The sequence below is a fragment of the Agelaius phoeniceus genome, chromosome 4 (assembly GCF_051311805.1).
Source record: "Agelaius phoeniceus isolate bAgePho1 chromosome 4, bAgePho1.hap1, whole genome shotgun sequence".
Taxonomy (NCBI): domain Eukaryota; kingdom Metazoa; phylum Chordata; class Aves; order Passeriformes; family Icteridae; genus Agelaius; species Agelaius phoeniceus.
In genome coordinates, this window is record NC_135268.1 from 62,667,319 (window position 1) to 62,680,779 (window position 13,461).

Consider the following 13,461-nt stretch of genomic DNA (forward strand, 5'->3'; position numbering starts at 1 on the left):
AATTGTGTCTCTTTAAGGTTCAGAACTTTGACAGAATCCTGGTCCTGGATGTTTGTCTTGTGGTCAGGGTAAACTGAAGCCAGTGTGACAGCAGAAGTTGTGTCCTGTCCCATGGCCAGGAACTGACTCATCATGTAACCTGAAGGAGGAACACTGTTCTTGTGATTCTGTCAATTTTCTTACTTCTCAGAGAATGTGCACAGTGGTAGCAGGAAATGTTCCAAGCAGCAAGTTAAACTATGGAGTGGAGAGGTTAAACTGGCAGTTTAAGGGCAAATTCTAAGCAGATCTGAAAGAGCAGCAGAAGGAAACTTGGATAGTAACTAACTTTCCCAAGAGCTGGTATGGATTTTTGTCCAAAATCTGTATTTTTTCTATTTTTGTTCTTAGCTCTAGACAACCTGGATGTGTAGAATCTTGCTCTGTTCTCATGCCATTGGGCATCTCTACTTATTTTGCTTCTTCACCAGGAAAATGCCCACAGCTGAGATGAGAATCAAGTCAGTCACTTCACTGAAGTAATGATGAATTATGCTTGGTGCAACACTGTACAAAGCTGTATTTCTGATGGCTGAAACATAAAACTGAAAGAGGAAATAGAGAGGTTTAAAAGAGAATAGGTCCATTTTCAGCCACCTGATAGTCCCAGATCTAGAGTAATGTAAAAATGACATATTGTTCTAATTTACTTTGGCTGTTCAACAATAATTTTCTCCACACAGAGACATTATTCAAGAACAAAGGAAAAAGAGTGGAAAAGGCCCTTCCAGAACGTTGTCATCTTATTGCAGGAGTTCCATACTGTTGTCTCCTATTGCAAGAGTTTCATACCTTCTTGATGTTTTCTCATGGGCTGTTCCTCAAAGCCCTGACTCTTTCTTCTTCACAAAGCAGCCAACTCACTCTAATTCCCTTCTCAACCAACCACCCCACTCTTTTATAGCATTCTTGTTCTCATTGGATACAGCTCCGGCCTGTTAAAGTCAGACCTGTTCCTAATCTTTGATAATTGGCCCAGATGCAACTCCTTAGGGGTAAGATTACTTTCTACACTATCTTTATTGTCTTATATTTTTCTTATATATCCCCATACACCAGAATACTATTGGGAAATAATTTTGCTGAAGACCTGCACTGGTGGTCAACTTTTCTGTGCAGACTGCCTATTTTGCATCTCATTGAAATCACTGCAGAAACTGTCACATTCAGTTATTGGATGAAGAAAGGTTGTTTCATATTTTCTGATGGTTATTTTTCATCCATGGCTGTAAATATTTAGTGATGTGCCAATCAAACCTGTCCTACTGCAGTGGAAGCCATTTTCCTGCAACATCAGAAGGGGAAGGACATAAAACCAGTTACTATGATGCAGTAAAGCATGATGGCAGTACTGGTTTTCATTGTGTTTTGTGTATGTATTTGGGAAATGAAATGTGTTCAACTAGGCCATTTTCCTTGATTCTACAACTTCACCTGCTTGGTTCTGCTGTGGAATATAATGCATGAGTAACACAGAGATAGGACTGAAGTGGTGTTTGCTAATACAAGTGATGATAACAGCAAGTGATGATAACAGTTGATAGATTTTAAAAAATTGAACGGTTCCTTTAGTGAGCAATTGCATGGTCAGTCCTGGCCAAGCAGCAAAGGATCCTACAGCTGCTACCTCTGGGTGCTGCTTTCCCAGGTGGCACATTGAACTAGGCCTACAAAAACCTTCTTACACAGGATAATAGAAGCAGGAATACCTCATTACCAGCTGTTTCATCTCTTTGAGGGAATTTCTGTTTTGATTAGTGGAAGCTTTCTGATTTAAAGGAAGAAAAATAACATAAAAAGGAATATTTTATCTGGAGTTATTTCAATGCAATTGGCCATCAGGGAATAATTTGCCAGAGTCAAATCTTGTATTGCACCAGAGGCATCCCAGACTGTGGTCTGTAAAAAGCATGGCATTCCTGCTAGAAGATGTCATCCCATATTTTGTATGTTCTTTTTCCTGAAAAGTCTCACCCTAAGCAAATGGAAGCCTGCAGGCATTCAAATCTCAGTAGAGTGACCTGTTTACTAATGATCCTTTTTCTTCCCTCACATATATGAATCTAGTGAGGAGGAATACTGCATTGCTACATAAAAAATTGATACAAGTCAAGCCACTCAAATACTACTTCAAACCATAGATCAGACAGGACCTGCAAAAGAAAGAGGGTTGATGGAATGTTCTAACCAGAGGACAAAGTTGCATGTGTGCAGCATGTCTGTGCTATGGGCAGCCTTGGTGTTAGTTCAGTTCCACACACATTCTCACTGTTGCTATCTATTAATAAATTTTCCCAGCTGACAATTGCACCTCAAAAAATCTGCTGTCTCATTAGTGCTTGTATGACAAGCTCTCAAACAAGTCTGACATATAGGTAAGGAGAAGAGGGTTTAGATCCTCTTTGTTTAAAAGTTTCAGGTAATTTTCAGTATGTCTCAAGTGGTGCTCTTTGACAGTGACAGAGAAAAGTTTTAGGAAGAGGGATTTGTGGAAAGTGTTTGGAGGAGACTGACTCTGACTGCACTGAGCAGCTGCTCTTCAATCATCTCCAGCACACAGGTGAGTTTACACATTTAGAGAATCCAAATTCATCATTGCAATTTCCAGTGTTAAATATGATTGAAAGTTGCAGAAAGATCCCATTAGTATTTCTTTTCTTTTCTGTTGTAGATGCTTTCCTGACCCACATAGTTATTTTGTGTGCTACACTTCTCCTGGCAGCAAAGGTCACTTAAGAAATTTTGACACCATATTTTTCCACCCACTCAGTAGTGCTGTCATGAGAGTTTGTGAGGTTGTGTTGTAAAATGGTACAGAGGAGTTACCAGGGCTAAAAATAAACCTTTCAGCCAACCCCTTTTTTTTGTGTGCTAGTTCATTTCATCTCTGACAGTAGATGCTTTGGACTAGAACCAAAGTATCACTTAGAGTAAATACAAGCTGCTATCAGCACTATGGAAAAAGCTGCACCTAGTTTCTAGACAAATTATTCTGCATGTTGGAGCTGCCAGCTGCACAAGTCAACACTAAATTCACAAATGCAGTAATTAAAATACAAAATAAAATAACTTTTTCCTTTGGATTTACACATGCATCTTTGTGTATGTAAATTTTTAGTGCAATCTACATCTTTGATCAGTAAAACCAAAGCATTGATGCAAGCAGAATTATTTACGTAATGAAATAATATCCTTAAATATAAATTATTTGCTTTAATAAATCCCTTCATCTGAATTTAAAGGTATTTATGTCCTCACTAGTTCTAAAAGATGATAAACAGGTCAGCTGGATACCATCAGAAATGGGGCTAGCCTGTAGCACTTTGTGACATTTATCTTTGCTATCTTCTTCCTCTTAATTTTGCATGGCAATCTAAACATCACTGAAATGATATCTGTAAGGTAGATACAGAGGAGTAGCTGAGCTGGTGCACTGTGCTTTTGTTGCTGATAACTGGAAAGGAGCAGTGCCTTAGGCTCTAAAATGTGACTGTGTCATCATTACAAAATGTTGTTCAGTTGTTTCTGGGCACCTGCCCAGTACTACTAAACGCTGATATTAGTTCTAGGAAATTAGTGGCTGACACATTCTTAATCAAGTTCTTAATGTAATTGATTTGTATTCTCAGCATTCTTTTTTATCTTTTTTTTTTCTGTCATTGCAATTTTGACATTATCCAACTGAACATGTTTGCAGGACAATTTTTTACTGGCCTGCATTTGAAACGTGGAATAAGAGATAGATAAGTTAAGAAACAAATGCAATGTTTTGTCTTCCAGGGAAAGTCTCTGGCCAGGCCATGTAAGTGTTTCTGTGTTGGAGCCAAAAATCAGTGCTGGAGAATAGTAAGCAGCATACAGTTACTGCATTTGCAGAAAATTTTTCAATAGTTGATGGCAAATAAGTTTTACCCTTACCTTGATGAGGTAAGTGTAGATTGTTTTCTTTTAACCCATGCTTATAATCTTCCTGAAATGAGCTTTAGTTAATGTACATGGCACTGGTATTGCATTAGTGCAGCTGCACCCACAGAGGTGATGGTTGATGCATTGCATGCACAGCATAAGGTCCCCACTGATGTTGCAGGATGCTGGGGCCACTTTGAGTGGGATCATGGAGCTCAGCCTTCCTCTGCTGCTCCTGCCAGGAGAGCTCTGCTGCTGTCAAGGCAGAAGTACAAAAGTACTTCTCCCAGAGGGAGGAATTCAGGCGACATTTCAGCAAGGAGGCAATGAAATGTACGGTAAAGAAAGACAGGAGCAATGCTTGACTTCAGTGTAACCATGAGCAATCATTGTCTCTGGCTTTGGATGAGATTCAGCTGGTTGGCTGGAAGAGGCTGCTGACAAGCACGTGCACGGCAGCTGAAGAAACCTCACCTGTGTAAAGTGCTTTTAAATGAAGGATTTTAGGACAATGTCAAATGCTGTCATGAAACCACACATGGAAAACCAGTCCTTTATGTCATACCAGAAGAGAGACTAATCTAGGTTGAACAGCAACCATGTACAACAGTTTAAATGTTAAAGAAGAAATTATTTCTTTTCAAATAGGATGGTTGAGTTCTGAAACAGCAGTTTCACAGAGTGTGGGGAAAAATTGGGTTGCATTTACGTTGTATCATCGTCACCACGTGAGGGGAGAGGAAGTTAAGCTGCAAATTTGACATGCTTTCATTTGGTGTTCTGCTGATCTTCAACCAAGGCAGCCTGATGCAAATGCTAATAATTCTGCATGATGATCACCATTTCAATGAAATTTCTTTTAACACTGTGTTTTGGCTGCTTAGGTAAGTGTTGGTTTGGTTTTTTGGCTGTTTTTCTTTTGTTGGTGTAGTTGTTTTGTTTTTAGTTAGTCGCCTGTAATCGCTGGATTTGAAAAAAAAAAAACTTATGGTATATCCACCTCAAATACACATGTGAGACAAGGAGAATATTAACTGTTTTTTCATAATGCTGAAAGCAAGATTAAAAAGCGTGAGAAATCAAAAACATTTTCACAAAGAAATTGTTGCAGGGAAAGCATAGAGGAACAAACTGAACACTTCAACACCCAAAATGATGTTAGGTTAATGTATGCACCATCTTTTTAGGATTTCTGACTTGAATATTTCCTATGCCAAATGCTGAATGTAGAATTTTAAAGTGTTGAGGAGGATTTCTCTAGACCACATAGGTACTGAAATACAAAGCAGATAAGAATTCATATTTCTTGTTCAATACAAATTGCAGTGGATAATGCTGAAGTTAAGGAGGAGTTAAGAAGTTAGCAAAATATTTTTTTTCACTGATATTTTTCAGAAAAACAGTAAAGATGAAAATATAGCACTGTCAATAGCACAACTGTGTTTTAAACAACAAACTGAATGAACAGAAAAACTGAAATCCATGATTATTTCTTTAACTTGAACAGCTTCTAGGTTCTTTACACACTACATCAATTATTTCCCTTATTTTTTCTGCTGCTTATATTACCCTATGCTTTCCATATTGTTTTCTACAAGTTTTTAACTGTTGCATTGTAAAGATGGAGGTGCCTGACTCCTTTACTTCTGATGAATGTGTGGCTTTTTCTATTGAAAAAATAGAAAAAATTTTTACATATTTTTGATAAAACTGATCAGATGCCATTTTAGGGTGAGATATGAAAAAGTGTGTCTAATTAGTTATATCTTGCTGTGAAATATGCCTGAGTGAGAAATTGGATAAAATTTAGAAGAAAATCATACCATTCACTCTTATTATTAGTTCTTCACTTTAATGTTCTAAAGGATAGAAAAAAGGAATTATAATTCTTCATACAGCATATGAAAATCATTGTCTCAGCAGTCATGGGAATAGATTTTATAGGATTAGCACTTTTGTAATGAGCATCAATGCCATTAGAATATAAAAAGAGTTATCTGATACCCACACAGTGGTTTCACTTTAGAAGAAAATGTTTTGTACATATATTGCACAATGTCTCATGTGTTACTCACTTTGCATGCTAACAGTGAGAGAAAAATGTATTGAAAACAGGAAGGAACAAAAATTTTGATTTCTCCTGATACTGTCCAAGTCAGCCTTTTCTTAGAATCCAGACAAGAGACCCCATGAGAGAACAGGGATCTTTGTGGCTTCTCTTATTAAATGAAGGAGGTGAATTTGGTGTTATAAACTGCTTGTCAGCAAGTACTTAATGGAAGAAGTTGAAACCAAATGAAAAAAACACCTCTAAAATGCTGTAAACTTGTCATTCATTAGAAGCAGTGCTGGACAAGAACTCCTATATAAGGACAAAAATTGCAGTGTCTTTTTCTTTAACCTTGATGAGTTTTTCACTATTGACTAATTAATTATTCTGAATTACTCCTTTTGCTTATTCTTTATCTGGTAGAGAGTGTTTGATATGCTTCAGGCTCAATCTCTTTTTATAAAGCTTTTTGTTGAAAGTAAAAATATGTTTATCGGCAAGCATGCAGAAAATATTCATTTATTGCACACAAACAATGATGGAGGACTTTACACATCAGGTTAAAAGTTTACTTTAGCCAGAAAACAATTGCTGTCATTCAAGGGAGAAGTGAGTAGTAAGCTTGAAATTAATGCCATAATGATTTTACAGTATTAATTGTTATTTTAAATGTTTATTTTAATATTTAAACACTTCTTTAATATTTAAGGTATTTCTTGTAAATACTGCTTTAATGACATCTCTTTGTTGTTTTACCTTTTAAATCTGTGTGTATTTCTCCGTAGCTACAGATCCCAAAAATTTAAGAGTCATCCAAACACCAACAAATATAAATCTATCAGTTGGAGACTACACTGAAATCACCTGTATTTGGGAAAAAGCTGTTGAGAGGTGTAGAGCATGCTGGTATTTTGTTAATCAAGTGAACATCACTAAAAGTATATCATCAAAACTTCTCTATTTGTCCAACATCACCCATGAAAACAAGGATGTGCTCGTCATCAAATCTGCCAATGTAAATGACACTGGATTTTACTACTGTGAGATCGTTATTGAAATACCTTTCCTTAAAAAACTACGTGGCAATGGGACAACAGTGATTGTTGAAGAGAAAGGTAGGCTGGCAAGGCATGTGTGCCATATCACTTCTCATCAGAAAGATTCTTCAGTTTGAACTATGTTCTGCATTTCCTTCCCCTCCCACCTTCCTTCCTCAACACTTTGGATCTCTGGGTGAAAGAGACAAACACAAAGAGGGCATGAGCAATTTTTAATGACAACTGACTCAAACTGTCTGCCTTAATATCTCCAGTGCAGTGTTTGTTTTCCTCCATAAGGATTTGCTAATAGGAATTATTACCTAAGGCTTACAGAAATGCTGTGCATGAGCTGTGTGTTTCACACGAGCCCCAACCACAGCTGGGTGTGAGACACTGAGAATCTGCTGGGTGCTTGCAGGGGGCTGCAGTGATCACATGGTTACTCTGCTCAGTAATCTGTAACCTTTACTAACCTTTTTAATTTTTTATTACAAGTTCTTAATGAAAAGTGAGAAATAAATCAATATGGATGATGGAGCAGTATGGGCCCTACATGGATTTGTGTCCATAAAATTGTTGTGGCTAATTGTTTTGTATGTGCTGTGTCTCCCTGTTTTGCCAAAGACATATGCTAACTTTTACAGGGGAGCAGTTTAAGGTTCCAATTCTGAGTTAAGCATTGAACAGCATGAATGCAATTAGTATTCACACACAACTAAAATTTTCAGCAATAGGAGTGAGATCTGTTTACCCTTAAATTATTAATACAATGTGAGACACCCAGAAGACAATTTACCTTACTTCTGTCATACAACTAACTGAAGACATCATGCACCAGTTCTGGAAGATCCTGATCTTCAGCTCTCTTTATACCTCTCAAATGCAGAGAAACACTAGGGAACTAGATTAGACCTTCAGCATTACCAAACATCACTCACTTGCTGATTGGTCAAGTCACAGGAAGCCTTTCCAATCCTGCAGTACACTTCAGTTTTGCACAGTATTTTATACCGTGGGTCAGCTGGTTCAAAGGGAAACACAAAAATTATCAAAGATTTAGAAAATATCAATGCCAGAGAATCAATGAAGTCGTGTTCAAAATGGTGGACAATTAATGCAGATTAGTTTAACTCTTTAACAGTGTTTTAATGTCCTAAAATGAGTTAGGGAATCTGATCTCTTGCTTGGTCAAGTACAAGCAGAAAAGACTTGTGGGGAGGGGGACTGTGAATCTGCAGGAGCTGTAGGAGGTACTGATGTTATTGTTCATCAGGCATACATCCCTTAGAAATGGGAAAGAGACCTTGTACCTAATTCACTCTTGAAATAATTTTTAATTTTACTTGCCTTTTCTTTTGCTGTGATATTGATCTTTTATTTTATCTTTGACCAGTACATCATTATATTTAAAAATTTATAATTGCAGCAGCTCACTCACTGAGAAGGAGATATTTGGAATCATGGGCCATCCTTCCTTTTTTAGTGGCAGTGGGAAGCTTGTATCTTTGCTACAAAAAGAAAAAGTACTCCACCCTATCTGGTGAGTTACAAGATTTCCATTAGCACAAATAAGTTATGGGTTTGGTTTGAGATGGCTGGAGAGGTGCACTGAGGATGTATTTCAGTGTATAATTTGCTCACCTGGTCCTGGTCTGCTGAGGCATCTCGAGCTGACAGGAGGGGTCAGAGGCACAGCTCGTAGTTCAGGATGCAGCCACTTGCTTTCATTATTTACCTTTTAAGGAGAGTCATCACCTTAACTGAGAGGTCTTGACCTGGCTAGGGTATTCAAGGATATCAGTTCTGATAATTTCTTGCTGATTTCTGACTGAAAAAGTGAGGAGCCAGAACTTAGCTCTGCATCACAATCTCTTACTCCTGGTAGTGACAACTGGAAGTGACATGTGAAAGACCCAGCCTTGAACACATAGTTCTGGTTTTTTCAGGCTGTGATTTCTTTCTAATTATTTATTAATTTGGGTTGGGAGGGGGATTTTGGAGAGCAGTTTTGTTTGTTCATTTGGGTTTTATGTTGTTGATGGGTTTGGGGGGTCTTTTTCAAAATCTAGAACTTTAAGGATGGAAGAAATCATAGGAAGATAATGGTGAATGACAAGGGTGCAGGCCAAATATAAATGTAGGGCATCTGTGAATAGAGGGCTCAGATTAGTGAGATAATCTAAGGCAGCCTCTTCAGTAACTGTTTGGGCTGTTTCAGTTTATTTCATTTACAGCCTGAATAGCACTCTAGCTCCTGTCATCAAGACTAGCTGTACAAGAGCTCTGCTCTCTCCATTTCGGTGTTTATTGAGCTCGGGCAGAGCACAGGTTTGACTCTGGACATGGACAGTAAGCAGGCACTGACTGGAGCTTGGCTTTTATAAGGTGCTGCACAGCTTCCTGTGCTGACAGGAGGGCAAGAGCAGGAGCAGAGACTCGAGGTGGAAGAGCTTCATGGGAGAGATGAATCCACCAGGGAAGCAGCTGAGGAAAACTCATCATCTAATTCTGCTGAATGGGTAAGAAGTTTATAACAAGATTCATGCTGTGAGAGGGTTTTCAAAATGAGGCACTGGGGAATGGACAGAACAGAAAGCACACAAGAACCTGCTGTTCCTAGGACAGCATCTTCCTACACAGGAAAAAGGTTTAAAGCAAAAAAAAAAAAAAAAAAACCACCACAATCAGAAATAAGAAGAGGGATATTTATGTAATAGGAAAGTATTGACATCTGTTATTATAGTTAAAAACACTCTAAGATTGTCTGGAGAAAAGGGCAGCAAAAAGCAGAGAATATCAATATAGAGACTGAGTGAAAGAAGGAAACATAGGAGAAGTAAAAAGTGGCAAGGAAGTCCCTTTATATGTAACTGTGTACCAAGGTCAAGGATCATTAGAGCAGGCAATGCTTACTGAGAGCAGGTAGCAGGTTTCTGGCAAGCTCCCTTTTCCATGCAATTATTCATCTTTTAATTACTTTGAAACATAAATTAGGCAAGGGAAAGAAGCCCTAATTTAACCCTTGCATAGGCAGGCACAGTTTTTATTGCAATCAGCTGGAGAGACTTGGGCAAGTCACATGGAAGAGATGAAAAATGTTCAAGCCCATGGTCACAATTCCAGTTACTGAGCTTACAGATTCCAGGTTCTCCCATAAGAGAACCTGGCTGCAGCCTTGATTTGGTCACATTAGTACTGTGGTCATGGCAAGAGAAAATATCAACATGCAGGTAGTGAAACAGTAATATCCATCTTTTGTTGAGCAAGAGTCATTGCTCTAAGAAAAATAAAATGCCTGGGAAAATTCATTCTCTGTAGGTAGATTGCCACTGAAGCTAAGAGACTTGCTTTTACTGGAGATATCATAGTAGAAAATTACAAGAATACAAGTCATAATATGGTCTGGTCATAGTAATAAATTATTCTAATTGCTAGCTATGAAGAGATTATGCTTCTGCTTGTTAATATTTAATGAAGTTGTAGGAAAACGAGGTTGAGAATGAGAAAACAAGCATCCTAGGGGGTGCTGAGTGAAAAGTTCATTAGTAGCCAGTTACTGCTCAGGATTTGTGTGGGTAAGACTGCTTCAGAGGATGTGTGAATGCAATAAAAATCTTTTGCAGCTGCTTCATGATTTAGCAGCTACCAGCCACAGTGATGTATCGTGGCCTAGGTTCAGTATTTTCCTCCATGTAACAGACCTTTTTGATATTTTAGTGAAAGCAGAAAGAGTGGCTTCATAGTGTCATCCTTTTAAATGTTCAAGCATAATTGGATGTTATAAATCATTCAAGAGGTCCAGTGGGTTAGTAAGGCCAGTACATGCAATGTGTATGGACACCACATTTCAAACAAATTAAGCCAGCAGTGATAAGCAAATATTATGGTATCTCTGGAATTGCCCTTACTACCTTTCAATTGTATTGCAGAATATTATCACCTTAATTTAAATTTTTTTTTCTGATTGTGAGAAAGTCTCTACTTACTTGGGAAAAACAAGTCTCACACTGGTTTTTAATATAACTTACACTTTTCTTGTTAAGTTTGGAAATTTGGTGAATATTCTGAGTCGGTTTGGGCATCATTTCTAGAACAGTGAACATGAAGGTTGTATCTGCCTCTGCAAGACTACTTACAGTCTCATGCTTTTTTTCCAATTCTTGGTGTTGAAAAGGCAATCCTGTAATACAGAAATTGAATCAAGCCATGGATTTTATTCTCACCTGTATTATATGTCACAGCAACACTGAGCAATTAGGCCAGGTGACAACATAGGTGCAAGTACCCAAGGTAACTTAACCTGGGAGTGAATGTATCAAAAGAGCATCCATCCAGAGGGAAAAGTATGATGAAGATTTTTGGAAATATCAGAGTTAAAAGATTAAGGGGGTGAAAATGTTTTCCATTTCAGATTTCAGAGAATCTGATCTACCCTGAAACTTGACATCTTTAGTATTCTAAAAAGGTATTTTGTGCCTGCTGCCTAATTAACTAAGAGAATTGAATCTGAATATAGGAAGGCTTTGCCTTTCAACAATTAATACTGAAACATTCATTTCTTCTGTGATTGTAACTTCATGGCCTGTGTTTCCTGGGGCTGTGCTGTGTCATGGGTAAAAGTTTATTTTACATCTACTTTATGGGTAAAAGTCTTGACAGACATTTTCTTTGTTTTTTAAGGCTGTGTCTCTGCTTTATGAATCACTTGAAATTTTATGCAATGAATCAGGAGGAAAAGATGACAAATCCACTGCAACTATTGTGTCTAATGGAGAAGATGAGCAAATCCCACAAACTAGGGCAGCTGAAAAGTCTGGAATGAGACAAGGATCTGCCATCTACTTTGACATTCAGAACTAAACAAAATATGGCTAAATAACTATGAAACTGAAAAATATGATAATTTGCTGCTGCAAGATGGATTACGTGTTTCCTGTCAAAAGCTTGTCAGTGGGACAATACAGAAGAAAAACAGTTGGCTCTAAGCAGTTTTTGAATGTTTTGTCACTAATAAAACATTCTAAGGAATCTCTGAATTTGGAGAATATGTAATTTAGAAAACTGTCTTCAGCTCTTCCTCTTCTGTCCAGAAATACTCTGTTTACCACACTTTGAAAAAAACTTCTGGACTGAGCAGCATTCTCCAACACAAGAATTTCTTCAGGAAGCCCATGGATGAATAGGACATGATAGAGACAAAAATGCATGGAGTCTGAACTCTGAAGATGTCATCAGTTCTGACCACATTTTAGACAGAGAGGTATGCCAGAAAGGATTATATTCCTGTTATATATAAAGGGACTGTTAGTGTTAATTCATTCACAAACTAGGAAAAGTCTTCCAGAGAAAGAAGTCTCCTACACACAATGAAATACTAGATTTAAATTAAGATATATATATATATATATATATTTATAATTATTGTCTAACTGGTTCAGGAGGGCTGCCTGGAGGAGATAGGGGTGGTAATTCTGGTCCACTTTTGCCAGCTTTAAAACTTTTTAAAAAATCACTGAAGAAAAACCAAAGTTGAAAAAATTAAGGAGAACTTGGCTTCCAAGGTCAGAACACAGGGGAAAGTTTTGACAGCAAAGCTAATGGCAGTTGTCCAAGGGCTGCTGAATGCTAAGAGTGGATATCTGAAATGTGAATGTGTTTATGTACCAGGGTTATGTTATCTTCTGTTAATGCTTTTTTCATAGCTTAGCTGGAGGTTGGAACATCTTGCCGTCAGTGCAGGTAGAAACAACTTCACTGCTGGAGATTTTTGTCCAGCTTGTACCTGGGCAGTGCAATAGATACAATCCAGCTTTCCCAGAGCCCTTAAAAACTGCTTGTGTAGTCTAAATGTGTGACTGGCTTCCTACTAAATGCTGTTCAAGAAATCTTTGTGGCCATACAGAACAGCTCATGATGTGGCTCAGTCTGTGCTGTAATGACTGCAGTTCACAAAGCTACCTCTCAAATCACTGTAGCTCAGCTGGGTCTCACTCTGGATCCTTTCCTGGGTTATTCTGTAACCTGCCCTGACTTCCCTACTGCAATAAATATGCTGCTGTCTGAACCAGACTGTAATCAGTGCTCTGTGATTATGTCTTGTATGAGAGAAACAGTTATAATATATCTCATGGTATTTATGTGTAAATGGAATAAAGCAAAAAAATATTCTTTTTCTCTTCTTAAAGTTCAGGTCCTGGAACTCACTATTACAGATCCATTTCCTTTACTGCATGGTGGAACTCTGTCATATGCCATATTCCTTTAAGGATCAAAGATGGGACTGCCCTGGATTCCCCCAAGCCCTGTAACTTTGTTTGCCACACAAGAAAGTCATAATCTGTAAAACAGTGACCTTCAGCCCAAGTCCCTTGACCTTCCCCAAGTTCAAGAAAGCTCTCAGTTATGCACCAGAGCTGTAAGTGGGTG

General features: G+C 38.0%; 1 protein-coding gene across 1 annotated transcript; it reads left to right on the forward strand.

Moving 5' to 3' along the window:
- Nucleotides 1-3,933: 3,933 nt before the first annotated feature.
- On the forward strand, nucleotides 3,934-12,387 carry LOC129120992 (uncharacterized). The gene is made up of 6 exons (XM_077176638.1): nucleotides 3,934-3,966; nucleotides 6,419-6,473; nucleotides 6,781-7,110; nucleotides 8,462-8,575; nucleotides 9,421-9,554; nucleotides 11,716-12,387. Exons 1-6 carry the CDS (start codon nucleotides 3,934-3,936, stop codon nucleotides 11,893-11,895), a joined length of 846 nt encoding a protein of 281 aa, XP_077032753.1. The 3' UTR covers nucleotides 11,896-12,387.
- The last annotated feature ends 1,074 nt before the right edge of the window (nucleotides 12,388-13,461 follow it).

Bases quoted from the DNA above. Each gene is read 5' to 3' on its own strand.
- LOC129120992 (XM_077176638.1), top strand. From the start codon at position 3,934: ATGGCAAATAAGTTTTACCCTTACCTTGATGAG. The intron at 3,967-6,418 runs GTAAGTGTAGAT...TTTATCTGGTAG, and splicing joins TTTACCCTTACCTTGATGAG to AGAGTGTTTGATATGCTTCA. The intron at 6,474-6,780 runs GTAAAAATATGT...ATTTCTCCGTAG, and splicing joins TATAAAGCTTTTTGTTGAAA to CTACAGATCCCAAAAATTTA.